This window comes from Stegastes partitus, unplaced genomic scaffold (genome assembly GCF_000690725.1).
Source record: "Stegastes partitus isolate 25-593 unplaced genomic scaffold, Stegastes_partitus-1.0.2 Scaffold2122, whole genome shotgun sequence".
Lineage (NCBI taxonomy): Eukaryota > Metazoa > Chordata > Actinopteri > Pomacentridae > Stegastes > Stegastes partitus.
The window spans coordinates 2,326-16,059 of NW_007579853.1; the positions used below are offsets into that span (position 1 = coordinate 2,326).

The window sequence follows — 13,734 nt, forward strand, 5'->3', positions numbered from 1 at the left end:
GCCTTCGGACAGAGCTGCAGGTGAGCCGGTGTGCTCCAGCTGCAGCAAAAGACTTATTTTCAAGAGAAAATAAAAACCTAAACGTGCAACTTTTCCTCCACATGGATGGGTTTTTTAGGGGTTAACTCGGCGGCCACTTCTGCCCAGAGCTGTTTTTTTTTTTCCCTTTATGCTAAGCTAATTGCCTCCTGAATAAGATCCAAAATTGAATCTTCCAAACTCTCCTGCGCGCCACAACAAAGTACAGTTCAAAGAGAGACGGCACAAGGACGGGCAGAGACGCATTTCTTTAGCGCTGATCAACAAATGCCCATTCATCGAGTTTCACAAAAGGTTTGAAGGCCGAAACAAATCAGCATTTATGAAAACCCAAGTAAAAGTATTTCTGAAAGCATTGTGCTGCTGCTGCTGCTGCACTGAAACAGCTGCGCGCACAAAACAGCCGGTCTTACGGCCAGACGACTTCATAGGAGGTTTAACGTGCAATCAATATACACTCACGCATTGTTGTCATCGGCCTATTTCACAGATTCACACTTCCTTCATCTCTCCTCGCCAGCGCCTCGTCACGTAATGGTCTGGTTGTGCATGAATACGATGAATCAATGCACTTTTTTCGACAGGTTGGAGGATAAAAGGCCCACCTTGACGTCCACGTGGGCCATGAGGACGGCGAAATTGGTGAGGTGTGTGCAGGAGCACGTGGTGTGGGTCCGGTTGGTTCCCAGCAAGCGGCAGTCCTGCGTCGACCAGAAGCCCGTCATGGTTCGCTTGGAGTAGCTCCAGAACGAACAGTTGGGGTTGAAGTTCTCCTCAGATTGCTGTTGGAAAGAGGGGGAAAGAAGACACAATTAGGTGTGAAATATCTCCACCTTCCTTTGTGCTCCATCCTCAAAAAGAGCTAATTTCTCCCCCTTTCGCCGTCTGAAGTGACTCGCAGGTGCTTGTGCTGTCATAAAGCATCAAGCGGGCCCCACATGCCTGTTTTTCATTGTGTTTTCTGACCTTTCTCTTTAACTTTCACTGCGTGACGACGGACTGCCCTACTGTTTAATGGGCACCGCCGCTGTCTGCCGTCCTAATGACGCCTCCCCCTCTGCTATCTCGCTTGCCATTTCATAAAAGTCATCCTCGAGGTTGGGTAACACACGAGCACAACAAAACCTAACTGCTGATAAATAGAAACATCACCGGCCTCTTTTCTTTTTTTGTGTGTGTGTGTGCTTCAACCCCTCTCTCGAGTCCAATTTCTTTTTCTAGAAACAAAGAGATCCCTTCCTCGGCGACTCCCTCGGCTTCCAAGGTTATCTGCCGTCGCGCTATAAACACGGCGCAGGTTTTTCATACTTTCACACTGGCTGTAGGGTGATTAGGCCCGATAAGCCTTATCCTCTGTGAATGTAAATTTGCCGCTGATTGCGTTTACCCTTCACACACCCCAAACCCTGCGTAAAATATTCCTCGGCAAAGGAGATGGGATGACCCTCCGTCCCATTAATGACTTTAATTGGTCCCATTAAGTGGCGAGGCAAGGAAGCGAAACAATAACTAGAGGACACATCATCATCCCAGCAGACCGGTGATCCAAAACCTCATGGTTGAGAGGGGGACTTAACTGCAGGAATACAGGAAACAAACACGTCTGACATTCGTTTTCAAGGGCAAAGTCGATAGAAGTCGATTTTTGCATGCAGGAGATAAATCATAAATACCTCTGATTCGGTACGGAAGCCTAAACAATCATCCGCTTTATTGCGACTGCACAGGTCTGATTATTTTCCCCCACAAATATCGGCGTTATTTATGACGGTTTCGGAGACGAATGAAGTTTTTTTTTTTTTTTTAGCTCTGCAGAGAATAATCTCGCTTAAACGGGAATCTCTTAACAGCCGCTCTGATTGGTTTGCAGGAATAAGGAGGCCTTGATGTGATGTGCCAGTCAATACCGTGCGTCAATATTGCATCCAATCAGGCTTAATTAATTGAGGAAGGAAAATTATAATCATGATTATTGTGCGATTAATTGTACAGCCCCCGGTGTACACAGACTACACTCTGTATGGAAATGTCTGGATGTTTACGATGAAAACGGCTGGCAGCTCCTCCGAAAGGGCGCCGTTTTATTGAAACGACTTGATCCGAGCGAGAAAAAGGGCATAAAAGCTCCAGTACCCCAACATTAGACCAACAGTAAAAATTAGAGAGTCCAAATTAAAAATTACTCTTAAGGCAGGTGAGTCAGAGCAGTAACTGCGCTGACATTGTCCCCCTGACATTTTCCCACCGTTTAATTTTGACATCCACAAAAGCTATCACCCCTTCTTTTATTGTATTTTATTTTTTTTCCACTCGCTCCATCCCTCTGAGTCTTTTTTCCGCCGTTGCTGCTTTTTTTTTTTCTTCCAGGTCCCTCCTACACGCGAGACCCGCCGCAAATTCTCTTATGGATGTTCGACATCTCTGATAATTGCTGAAGGCGCTGTTTGTAGACAAAACAGGGATATTTCGAGGGTAGCGGAGCGTGGAGAAGATAATGGAGTCAAGAGGGAAAAGTCACGACTCCCCACAATGACTAAGCAGCCTCCAGTGAGGCCGAATATGACGGATGTTTATTCAGGAGATCAAGGCTGGTGCTCAGACTAATCAACAACAGCGTGCGTCCCTAACATCACCTTGCGAGCAATTTTCTTTTCCGCAATTTAATTTTTCAAACCTTTCCAGGAATAAAACTTCTTCATATTCACTTAATTTTCTTGGTTTGAGACGGGATTATTATTTTTTTTTTTGTCATGCTTCGGGGACACAGAAAATTATGATGAAAGGCTCGATGAAGAAAGTGCATGTGCAAGTGTGTTTCTGTGTAAACAAAGGGAAGGAGACAAAGAGCACATTAGATGCAGAGGCACTCACATCAAAGCCGAGTGGAAACGCATCTCTCAGATACACAAACATACAGACGGGAAGAATTACCTGCAGATGTCTGATGGTGAAAATGACCGGGTCAGAGAGGTAGACTTTGTTCGAGTCCTTGTTGATGGCGGCTGTGATAACCGGAGAGTTGACAATGACGGAGTAATTGGTAGCCATGGCTTCGCTGCCCAGCTTCATGCTGGCGTTCTCCGTCGACAGGTACACCCCGATGTGTTTGTACAGGACGAACGCTATTCGGATTTCGCCTGCAAGGAGACAATTACGGGGAGGGGGGAGAAAAAAAGTGACAATTTGAACACAGCAACACTGCGAGGACGGGCGTTTATGTGCTGCCGTAACAGCATCCAGTCAAGACTCCGGCTGCAGTCATTTTTCTGTCCTTTTTACTCGGACAGCTCTGATTCTGCTGAAACCGTTCACGTTTACTGCACAAATGTCCAGTTTATATATGTCAGGCAGAGTGAAACAACTGCTCTAACATTTGTGCTCTTATCTTTGTGGAACAACAGAATTTACCAATCAACAGGAAAACAGCTGTGATGCTGAACAAATAAATAGCCACGGTCTTAAAGTGTCCTTTATAGGCAGTTGCTAACTGGGTTCATCCACTCCCTTATTAAAGGTACTTCACTTGTTTTCTTGTTGGACTTTTGGAGCTAATACATGAACCAGTGTTTGTGTCGAGACCGAAGGAAGCGATCACCCCCAACTAAGAAACGTGTTAATGCTCAAATCTAAATTCATGCCATAAGAGACTCTGTTTAAATTCATTTTTTGTCCTCTAGTGAGACAACAAGAAGCCAATTTGCTATGAGGTTGCGATAAGGGACGTCAAAAACCTGATCCACAGATTGAGATTAGCCAAAAAAGTTATGTCCAATCCTTTCTTTACATCCGTCCGACAACAGCCCAGTTAAAGTCAACACTTGGTTGGTGGCCTGACTTCAATAAACTTCATCCAAGTCTCTGTCATGGGGCTCCTTTACTAGCTAAACAATGCTACCCGTTAGCCAACACGTCTTCTCCGGTTGCTACCGTATCAAACAGTAAACAACTACCTACAATACTTTAGGAGTGTATAATCTCATGTATCGAGCATCAGCAGAACGTAAACACTCAATGACTCAGATTGGATCGCAGACCGAAAAAACATTGATTGGAAAATGTCTGGCGAGTAATATAGGAAATATATAAGAGCGTGCAGAGTAAGTGCAAAGAGATGTACTCAAACTGAAGCACCGGACATTAGTGTGAAGAGTATGAGTGGATATACAGCCAGGAGATGTTTAAAAGAGGAAGCGAGACAAAACAACTCCCCACGGCGTTGGTTAAGGACATGAATAGAACTCTTTTTGCTCCTTGAGGCGGCCACACATACATCTGGACTTCCGATCAACCTCGTGGATTAGTGGTGGAACGTCTTCAAGAACCAAAAAGAAAAATCCAGCTGCTTTTTACTGAAGTTCTTGGGGTTAGTCTGACCTGACTGACAGCGTCTACAGACTTGTAGCTGCCACTTTACTGGACCATTTTACTGGTATTTGAGGTTTCCAATGATCGGCCTCTTTTAAACACATCTTTGAAGGAGAACGGAGCGACATCGGTTTGTGATGGAATGTGCAATATGTGCAATTTGGGCTTTTCCACACGTGCAGCACTCGAGTCCGAGACGAATTTCCCCGTGGAGACAATAAAATTTATCGTATCGCATCATATTATCCAGTCTGGGACAATAAACAATGTTTATGGTGTGAGTTAGCAAAATGGATTTATTGAAAGCAACGGGCTGCCAGCTTCTTCTTCTTCTTCTTCTTCTTCTCACCTATTTTAAGCTGGAAGCCACTGACGGATGCAGCCGAGTGAGCGTCTCTGCGGCACTGACTGCCAAGCACCTCCACAAACCCACTTCTTTGTTGACTTTCTTTTATTCATCGGAGATTACCGTGTTGACACAGGAGAGAGTCTTCTTCAAACTATTAAATATCATTGTGTGAAGCCTGAGCGCCACGAGGAAACCACGTACACAACGTCCACACGCTGTCGTCGACACACTCTTGGAATGTGACAGTTTTCTGCTTTATAGTGAAGCTTCCTGCTATTCACTCACAGATCGGACCGTCGGATTTCAGGAATGCGAGAAAAAGACTGGAAATAGCGACAAAAAAGAACGCCGCAAATAATAACTCAGCCGAAACCTTGTTAACACAACAATCGCAAATTCACCGTCAGAAAAATGAGACGGGTGTCAAGGTTGCCAGCGGAGTTCCAACACGAGGAAAGAAAAAGGAGAAGGAACTGTTCCTCCATCAACAAACAGTTTAATTCAAAAAAAACACCACACCACAAACACGTCGGAGCATTTTTCCTGTTAATAATTTCCTCCTCTCGTCCCTTCGCCACCTCCCGCCGTCTCACTTCGGAGCACCGATATGAAAGAAAAGTTTGCTCCCGCCGCGACCGAGATCACTCAATCAGATGAAAAGAAAACAATTTGGGTGCCGCGGCGCCGGATGACGGGTGGGAAACATCCGCCACCCCTGCTATAATGATCCGCCCGGGCCCGGCTGGACTCGGGCTTTAGTCATCCAGCTGCGAGACGCCGGGCACAGCTTGAGATCGACTCCGATTTGCATGAGCCGATAATAAAAGTGTAAAAGATGGGGCTGCGCCGCGCCCGAAGATCGCTACGCATTGTGTCTAACTGCCTCATTTACAGTTTAGAGGTGGCGCTTGAATGCCACTAATTCTACGGCCGGGGCCCCATTTGAAGGCGGCGAGCGCCTCGTATGTAGATCAACAAAGGATTTGGGTGTCGAACTGAAAGCCATTCACAGGCATGTGTAATAAAAAATTCCTGCAAAAAAAACCCAAGTGAAATGATAAATTACAGCAGATCTGAGGCGCCTGAGAGTGTCTCATGCAACACAATATTCCCATTGTCGCATTTTGTCTGCTAAATTCATCACAACCCTGAATAAGACGCAGCAACAATACGAGGAAAACGATAAAAGCAGTTTGGATTTCTTACCGTTCCGTCCGTGCTGCTTGAGCGTGTTGGCCGACAGGTGGATGGAGTTGCCTTGGCCTCCGGTTTGAGGGAACTTCAGGTCGGGCAGGTTTCCGTCCGTGCTCATCCTGGCCACCTCCAGCTCTGCAAACAAACCCAACGGTTAGTGGCGAATACAGGACAAGACTAAACTGGGTTTGCAAAACTCTTGGATTTAGTTATTTTGGAACCCAGACAAGGGACTAATTTGTTTTTTTTGGCAACTGAAATCGAGTAAAGTTTCAGAAAAAAGGCTCCTGGAAGCCTGTTTTGTCTTGCAGATAATCACAGTTGGTGTCTTGTTGGATCCAACACAGGCCACCAAGGCAGGTTTGGGTATTTAATTAAAGAAACTGATCATTCTCAGTATTGATTGATTGTTTAAGTTGCAGTGTTTTCTTTGCTATCAACCCTTATCTCCTCTGCGTAGGAGCTTATTAACCACTGCATCTCCGCCTCGAAGGGCCGCTTCGCTCTCCACTCTCGAGGTTGGCGTCCTCCTTCAGGTGATGGCGTCCTCTCTTGAACCGAAAACACCCGTCTTCGTTTGGAGGCGTCCTCGTGCCGGGCAGAGCGAGCCGGAGATGCGAGGGGAAGATAAAGAGCGGCGAAGGGAAAGGATGAGCTCGCTTCTGCAGCAGCTCAACAGCTGTTGCGTCTGAAGCGAGCTCCTAATTTATGGTTCAAAGACTCGGCTGTCATGCGGCAGAGGAAAATGAGCTGCTGATAGGAGCGCCGGCTGAAATAAAAAGCTCATTCCATCAAAGTTATTACGGTATGATACAATTCAATTTAATAAAGTAGGCCAGCGCGCCGTAATCTCAAGTACCGCTGACCTGCGTGACGTCTAGGAATTCCTAAATGTCAGTTTAAGTCCCAGAGCACTCGGATGAAGCCACTCTGAGGTGGAAGTACAGAAAAGAAGTTGAACAAATGTCACATTCCGAAGAGAAGCAGCACGACTTAATCCAAATGGTGGGTGTAAGTAGACAAGCAGTGACGTATTACTTGTTTTAATGCGGTAATGCTAAAGGATTAGATGTTTTAGCCACTAGTGCGTCGCTTTTCTAGACAAATACATCAACAAGACCTGATCTCTGCTGAATACACTGGAAAAAAATCAGTGCTTTTAAGTGTTGTTTGTTTAAAAAATTAATAGAAGTTTACAGATGTCCCCTGTTTGGGTAAATTACAGATTATAACGAGTAAAATCACAGATAAAAGTGTTAATTTACATGTACATTCTTTAAAAACAAAACAAAACAAAAAGATTGTTAATATATTACCAATAAAAATGATTATTTCTACAATGTTTGACTGGAAAAAATGCTAAAAATGTATTTATTCTAATAAATACAACAACAGATTTTTATTTGCTGTAATTTAGTCATAATTGGTAAATAATGTTATTAGAATTTTTCCCCCCCCTGTTTTGGTAAAATATGAATCATATCAGCTAAAATCAAAATGAAAGAAAGCATTAATTTACATGTGACTGTCAAATTTTTTTATAAAAAAATCTGGTCAAAACTGTAAAAATCATTCACATCGAAAACAGTACAATCAGTAATGTTTGACTGTAAAATTAAACTATTTTCACTTTATTTAAATCATCAGAAGTATACTTGTTTCACAGGTATTTAGAGTAATTAAACATAAAAAAATATGTATTTTAAGAATTAATCATTTAATTCTGAATAATTTAACTCTTTTACAGATATTCCCTGTTTTGTTTTTTGTTGATTTTTTGATCATATCTAGCAAAATCACAGAAAAATTGATTAATTTCTGTGATGACTCTAAAAGAAAATAGTCAAAACGACAAAGGTATGACTTCTGACTATATTTTTCTTTTGCTGTATTTAAATCTGCTAAAATTCATAATCTTTTCCAGACATCTGACGACATTTTCACGGTTTTTAAACACTAAAGCAACATATTTCTTTTCTGTTCAGACTTTTTCTTTACAACGCAGCATCACAGACTTGCCATTAAAACATTCTATGCGGTCCAGATGTTCACATCATTTTAAAGAAACCACTTGTGAGACTGTCTTCACTTCAATAATACTAATGATAACACAGCAGCACCACTAGTAGAGGTTAGCTCAGTAGAGTTTAGAAATCAGAGGAACAGCTGCTGTGGCTCCGACTAAAGGCATAAAACCCACCTACCGGAGCCTCTGAAGCTTCAACGCTCTATATTTAGTTTGTTTAAGAAAAAGCTGATTTCTGCATAATCACCGGCTCCTTGCCATGATTTAGTCATATTCACGCTGCGACACCTTGGCGGTGACGCCGGTGGCCTCCACCGCCCACCAGCCGCTCATGTTCTACATGATGTAAACTTCTAGCAGTCGCTCGTTTTTTTTTTTATCGCTGTCGGATCACGTCTGACTACATTTTTCTTCTCAAAGTTGCATCTCGACCAAACATGTCCGCCTTCGCCGGCAGTTCCTCTGCAGCACCTGACAGATTAGTCCGGGGTGGAGAATCTCAACTTGATCAAGTGCAAGAAACAGAAACTTAATTAAGCCTGATAACGCATTCAGCTGACGATCTGATGCCGGTGGACTGTGACACATCTGACTTTGATAAAGGTTAGTGCCAACCAAGAGCTACGGAGAGGGCACATCTAATCCTCCCTTTGTATCTGTTCTCATACCCGGGCTTCCCATCGGTTCTCCTAAAAAAAAAAAATCTTTTGTATTAACATTCTCTTGTGCTTTTTCTAAAGGCCAGAGGGGGTTTGATACATTCCTATTCAACTTAGCAAAGACAATACCCCAGATAGCTCGCCATTCCCTGGATTCCAAGCCTGCCTTTTGAATAAAGGAAGCATTTTTCTTCCCCCTCTCTCCCTCTCTGCTTTTCCTCGTGCGATCGTGTAAAAGAGCTTACGACGGGCTTTGGGGAATTTCTTTGATGCCATAGGAGTTGTCGGACCCGACGGCTATACCTTCAAAGGCGGTTTAAATAACGCGCTAATCGGCAGGAATCTGTTGGCGAGATTATCACGCCAAGCACGAGACGAAGCGACGCAAACAGACACAATAGTCGAGGAAGCGTCCTCGAACATGCAAGCGAGGGGGATCGATAATTAGCCGCCGCAGTGATTACCAATGTTTAAAAGACGTCATTTAACTACCCCGGCGTGGCGTGAGGGATTGCAGGAGCCAACTGGCGGCAAAAAAAAAAAAAAAAGGAAACGGAGAGATAAGGCCTAGTAAACATGTCACCAGCACATAATTAACCAGACTACCAGTATGCGCTATAAAACCTCACTCGTCTCCCCTCTCTCTCCAAACGAGCCCAGAATCTCCTTAATACCCCGATGAATTGTGTGCCAGATACAATAAAACCCATTTTATTAATTCTCCTTACGCTCGCTTCCTTTTAAGTCGGCAGACCTATATTTTTAGGTTGCCATGGCAGCAGGAAGTTGAGAGAGAGAGAGAGGGAGAGACGAGGGCGATACATCCTGACCCCCCTAATCCCACCCTTTGCCCCGCTAGCCGCTAAAAAGAAAAAATGCAGATTTATTAATTCTAAATTTCTCAGCTTGGAGTTGCCCCACCGGGGGCAGAATGGGACTGACGGTAGCTCCATCATCTGTGGTGTTTATACGCTGAATAACGAGCGCTGATCCCCCTGATCTGCACGACTAGTGGTTTAATTCTGCCTAATAACTGACACCAATATAAACACAGTTATTTGAGATAATTGTCAATTTACAGCCGGCCTACCGTCAGACTTAACCTCCCGCAAGAAAAAAAATAAGCATCGCCCCGGTGACCTTCACACTTGATCCGCCGCCTCGAGAGCTCGCCTGTCGATACCGCAGTACCCCGGATCAATAGCTGCACCGTGAACTTTGTGACCCGCCCCGGTACGAGAAGCAGCAGCGCCGGTTTAAAGGCTTTCACATGCACAGGAGGAGGAAGAAGAAGAAAAAACACCAAAAAGCGAATCGCAGCAGCAGCGAACATCCAGCTATTTAGATTTATCTTCTAATCGTCGATGGTAATTGGCAACGCCGAGTCTTCCAGATGAGCTAATAATCTGTTTCTGAGCAGCTTGAGAAGATAATTCTGTCCAAGCCGGTTTACGCGCGCAAACAAAGGCGACCAAATTAAATGCAATTTGCTTGCCGGCGTACAATTTTCATGGCTTTCATCGCTGAGACAATAAAAAGCGAAATCCAGATATCCAGAGACCTCCTCCGCTCAGAAACGGGGTTTGATTATTGGCACTTCACATGAATAGTTTGACACCAGAAGACTGCTTTTTTGCATTCGGCTGCTGAATACGAGAGGTGAATAAAAAAAAAACTTTCTCTTGCCTTTAATACTTTACCTGCGAGCTGGTTTTGTGATTTTTTCAAAGGCAAATCACGCTCCGGTACGCGTCCTACACAGTTGTGATGCATCCACCTGGTGCTTTTTAGGGATCTTTGAATCGAGAAGCATTCGCACGTTTAAATAATCTGGATTTTTTTTTTCCTCAATGAAGCGACAACGCGTTTTAACGGGGGTAATTAAACCTCTTTGTGGAGAACAGTGCCGAGCTGTGGGGCAATTTTGATGAATTGCGGCGTCACGTGACCCCAAAAAAGTTGTAAAAGTCGACAACACGGTGTCGCACACGGTGTTTCTGCCAAGTGAGCAACTTTCATTGGACCGAATGGGTCCCGGAACGCGATGCTGTGGGAATGGGAAAAACCATAAAAGGCATAAATTACCATTCCAGGCTTGATATTTGATACACTCAGGCCCAAAGTTATTCATATGCATGCCAAACTTTGATTAACGGTGAGGTTTCATTTGATCAGTTGGTTTCTTCTGGCTGGAAATGACATCAACAAGTGATAAAAGACATTGCTGTGATCGATGGTATTGAAATTGCAACCGTCCGTTCTGAATTATCTTTATGTTTCAGAATGAGCTAATAGACTATAAAGCTGAGAACAGCCAATGCAGTAGGTCTCCAGTTACCGTAATGTCTGGACTATAAGCCGCTACTCTTTCCACAAGCTTTGAACACTGCGGCTTGAACAATGACGCGACTAATTTACGGATATTTTGACGATTTTGCCTTGAGACGAAAGTGACATCGAGAGCGACAACGAAAGACAGGAAGTGTGCGACGAAGTTATTCTGAGGCTGTTCAACTGTGACACTGAAGAAGACGACTTTAGTGGTTTTAGTGCGCAGGAGTAAGATGAAGACAGTGATCAATGGCTTTTCCTGGTAGGGTATTTTTAACCGGCCGTGTTACAGGCACTGTTTGGAAAGAAGCATTTATATATTTGCGTATGTCACCGGTACGTATATCTCATCTTACAACGTGGACACCTGCAGCTTATAGACAGGTGCGGCCTTGTTTTCTTTCAAAAGTTAGCGGGTGCGGCTTATATTCAGGTGCGCCCAATCGTCCGAAAATTACGGTAGTTACGAGTCGACTGCATCTCAAAACCAAAGAGCCCCATGAGCTTGCGACTTTGTCTCCTGAGACAGCAAATTGAAGCTGTTCACAAGACGGAGAAAGGCTAAAAAAGCCAAGTGTTTTCAAGTATTACTGGCCGCAGTATCATCAAACTCTCCGAGACAGACGCACAGAAGCTCCTCTAGCAACTGCAGAAATCCGCCTGGACAAAGAAAAAAGCTGCCGGTCGGACGAGACAAAAATGGAGTTGTTGTGGTTTTTATTTGGCAGGTAACAGGAGGAGTGCTCGTCCCCATGGTCCAGCATGGTGGTGGTGGGAACGCCACGCTTTGGGGGTGTTTTTGAGCCGATGGACCAGGCGGCCCGGTCCAACCAAAGGGCATTGTGAGGACAAAAAGGACTTTGTTTAGATAGTGGAGGAAAATTTCAGGGTATCTGCAGAAAACCTGGACCCATCCAGTAAGACAGGGATCCAAAAAAACCAGAGCCAGAGCAATCGAGAACTGGTTAAACATCGAGATGTCCTGAATCCAAGATCAGGGTCAAGGCCAATCATGGGAAACAACCTGCAAGCCAACATGGAAATGCAACAGGTACTAGAGCTAATCTACAATATTTAAAGTGCACATGATCTCTGGAGGTTTTACTGGATGTTGTAGATGCTAAACATAAGAAGCCAATGAATTAAACTTGATCAGGACACGCTTAATTGAATAAAAACAACAATACTGATATTGGTGGGAAGCCTTCCAAACTCTAAGACTTGGAGATCAAAGAAGTGGTCCAAAACCCAAAAAAGCTTCTTAGAAATTATTACAGTTTGATTGATTTATTGGCAATTAAAGGTTCTGCTGCTGATTACTAACAGAGTGTATGAATAATTTTGGCATTTTAATAAACAATAAAATATATACAATTAGCACCTTCCGCACCTCTTTCCTCAATCATTTATGTCCTGTATGTATTGATCAAGTAAGCATCAACTATAATTCATAGTTCTGGGCTCCACCGTATGGATTTCAAACATGTCCGGAGGGGATCTGTTCATATCTTTAGATGCACAGCAAAGCGTCAAGACGTGTACTCACGGATGTTGTCGGTGTTCTCCTGCACAATGTCCGTCTTGAGCAGGTTGTCGGCCAGGACGAAGGCGCCCTGCTCCACCGTGTCCAGCAGCATGGTGGCGGCCCTCAGCTGCTCGCCGGTGCTCAGCTCCCTCCACGCCGCCTGGGCCTGCGGCTGCAGCAGATTGTTGACCGTCTCCACCATGGCCTGGGGAGCCCAAATCATCGATTTAGTGAGAAGAAACTAAGCCGGCCTGGGACCGCTGTTGTTTGACATGGTGATTTGGTAAATGGTATGAGTGAAGAAAGATCAAAGGGAGTTCAGCGCTGAAAAACAAATCACACAATCCAGTGGGACCGCGCGGGGAAGAAGCATGAAGCGCTTTCTCTTTTCCATTCGAACTGAAAATTTCATAATCATCTTCCTATTGAGCGATTTCATGACTCTTTTTTTTCCCCGATTCGTGAACAAGTTCTGCTTTTGGACATGGACTGCCAGCGAGTAGCGGCAACACCTGAATGTGTAACGACACTGGATGTGTTGTTAGCTCGCTTTTGTTGCTGTTTCCTTTTATCTACAGGAAGAATTAATCATGTAAATGAATCAGAGCCAATGCTAGACTAAACTAGAGGCCAATTCTTACATGACTTGAGGCTAGAGTCTTTAATTGGTGTGATAAATGTTCTTCCATGCAGACAATCCCAATACACACTCCAAAAAAAAAAACACAACACAGACATTCTAATGGATGTAAAAGGTGTTCGCTGGTAGCAACTATCCGCAACCGTTCACCTCCCATCTCCCCTGCATATTAATAGCATTGAACGACTATTACGCCTTCTTTAATCTCCCCACAACAATGCTGGAGCGAGCAAGCAACAAGGAAACAAGAACATCCTCAAGACAAGATGAAAAATTAAGAGCCATTAAAGATTTAAAAATGCCAATGGCAAGATTTATGAATGGAATGCTAATTGGTCAAGCGGAGCGATTCATCCCCGGTGCTCCGAAGAGCCAAACGAGCCCGACCGCCCCCGGAAACGAGGCAGTTTCGGAGCCATTACGGGACAGCAGGTGGTCAAATGCATCATTTTTTGGAGAATTTCCTGCCCCGCTAATAACAGTAACATTTACACGCTCCGCCGAGGAAACCGCGGATCTGAGAAAGAATTATTCAAATGCTGATGCCGCCTTTGCTCTGCTTCAAATGCCAGCGTGTACACCTGTGACACCCACAAGATGCACTGT

At 44.3% G+C, this 13,734-nt stretch overlaps 1 protein-coding gene across 1 annotated transcript in view; it reads right to left on the reverse strand.

Moving 5' to 3' along the window:
• Positions 1 to 644: 644 nt before the first annotated feature.
• LOC103374025 (latrophilin-3-like) overlaps positions 645 to 13,734 on the reverse strand; it is a gene marked incomplete at both ends in the record, with an annotated part of 81,323 nt that continues 68,233 nt past the window's right edge. The window contains 4 exons of the mRNA XM_008304040.1: positions 645 to 821; positions 2,971 to 3,176; positions 5,960 to 6,082; positions 12,510 to 12,693. Coding sequence (XP_008302262.1) covers positions 645 to 821; positions 2,971 to 3,176; positions 5,960 to 6,082; positions 12,510 to 12,693 — 690 coding nt within the window. The remainder of the gene's footprint in view (positions 822 to 2,970; positions 3,177 to 5,959; positions 6,083 to 12,509; positions 12,694 to 13,734) is intronic.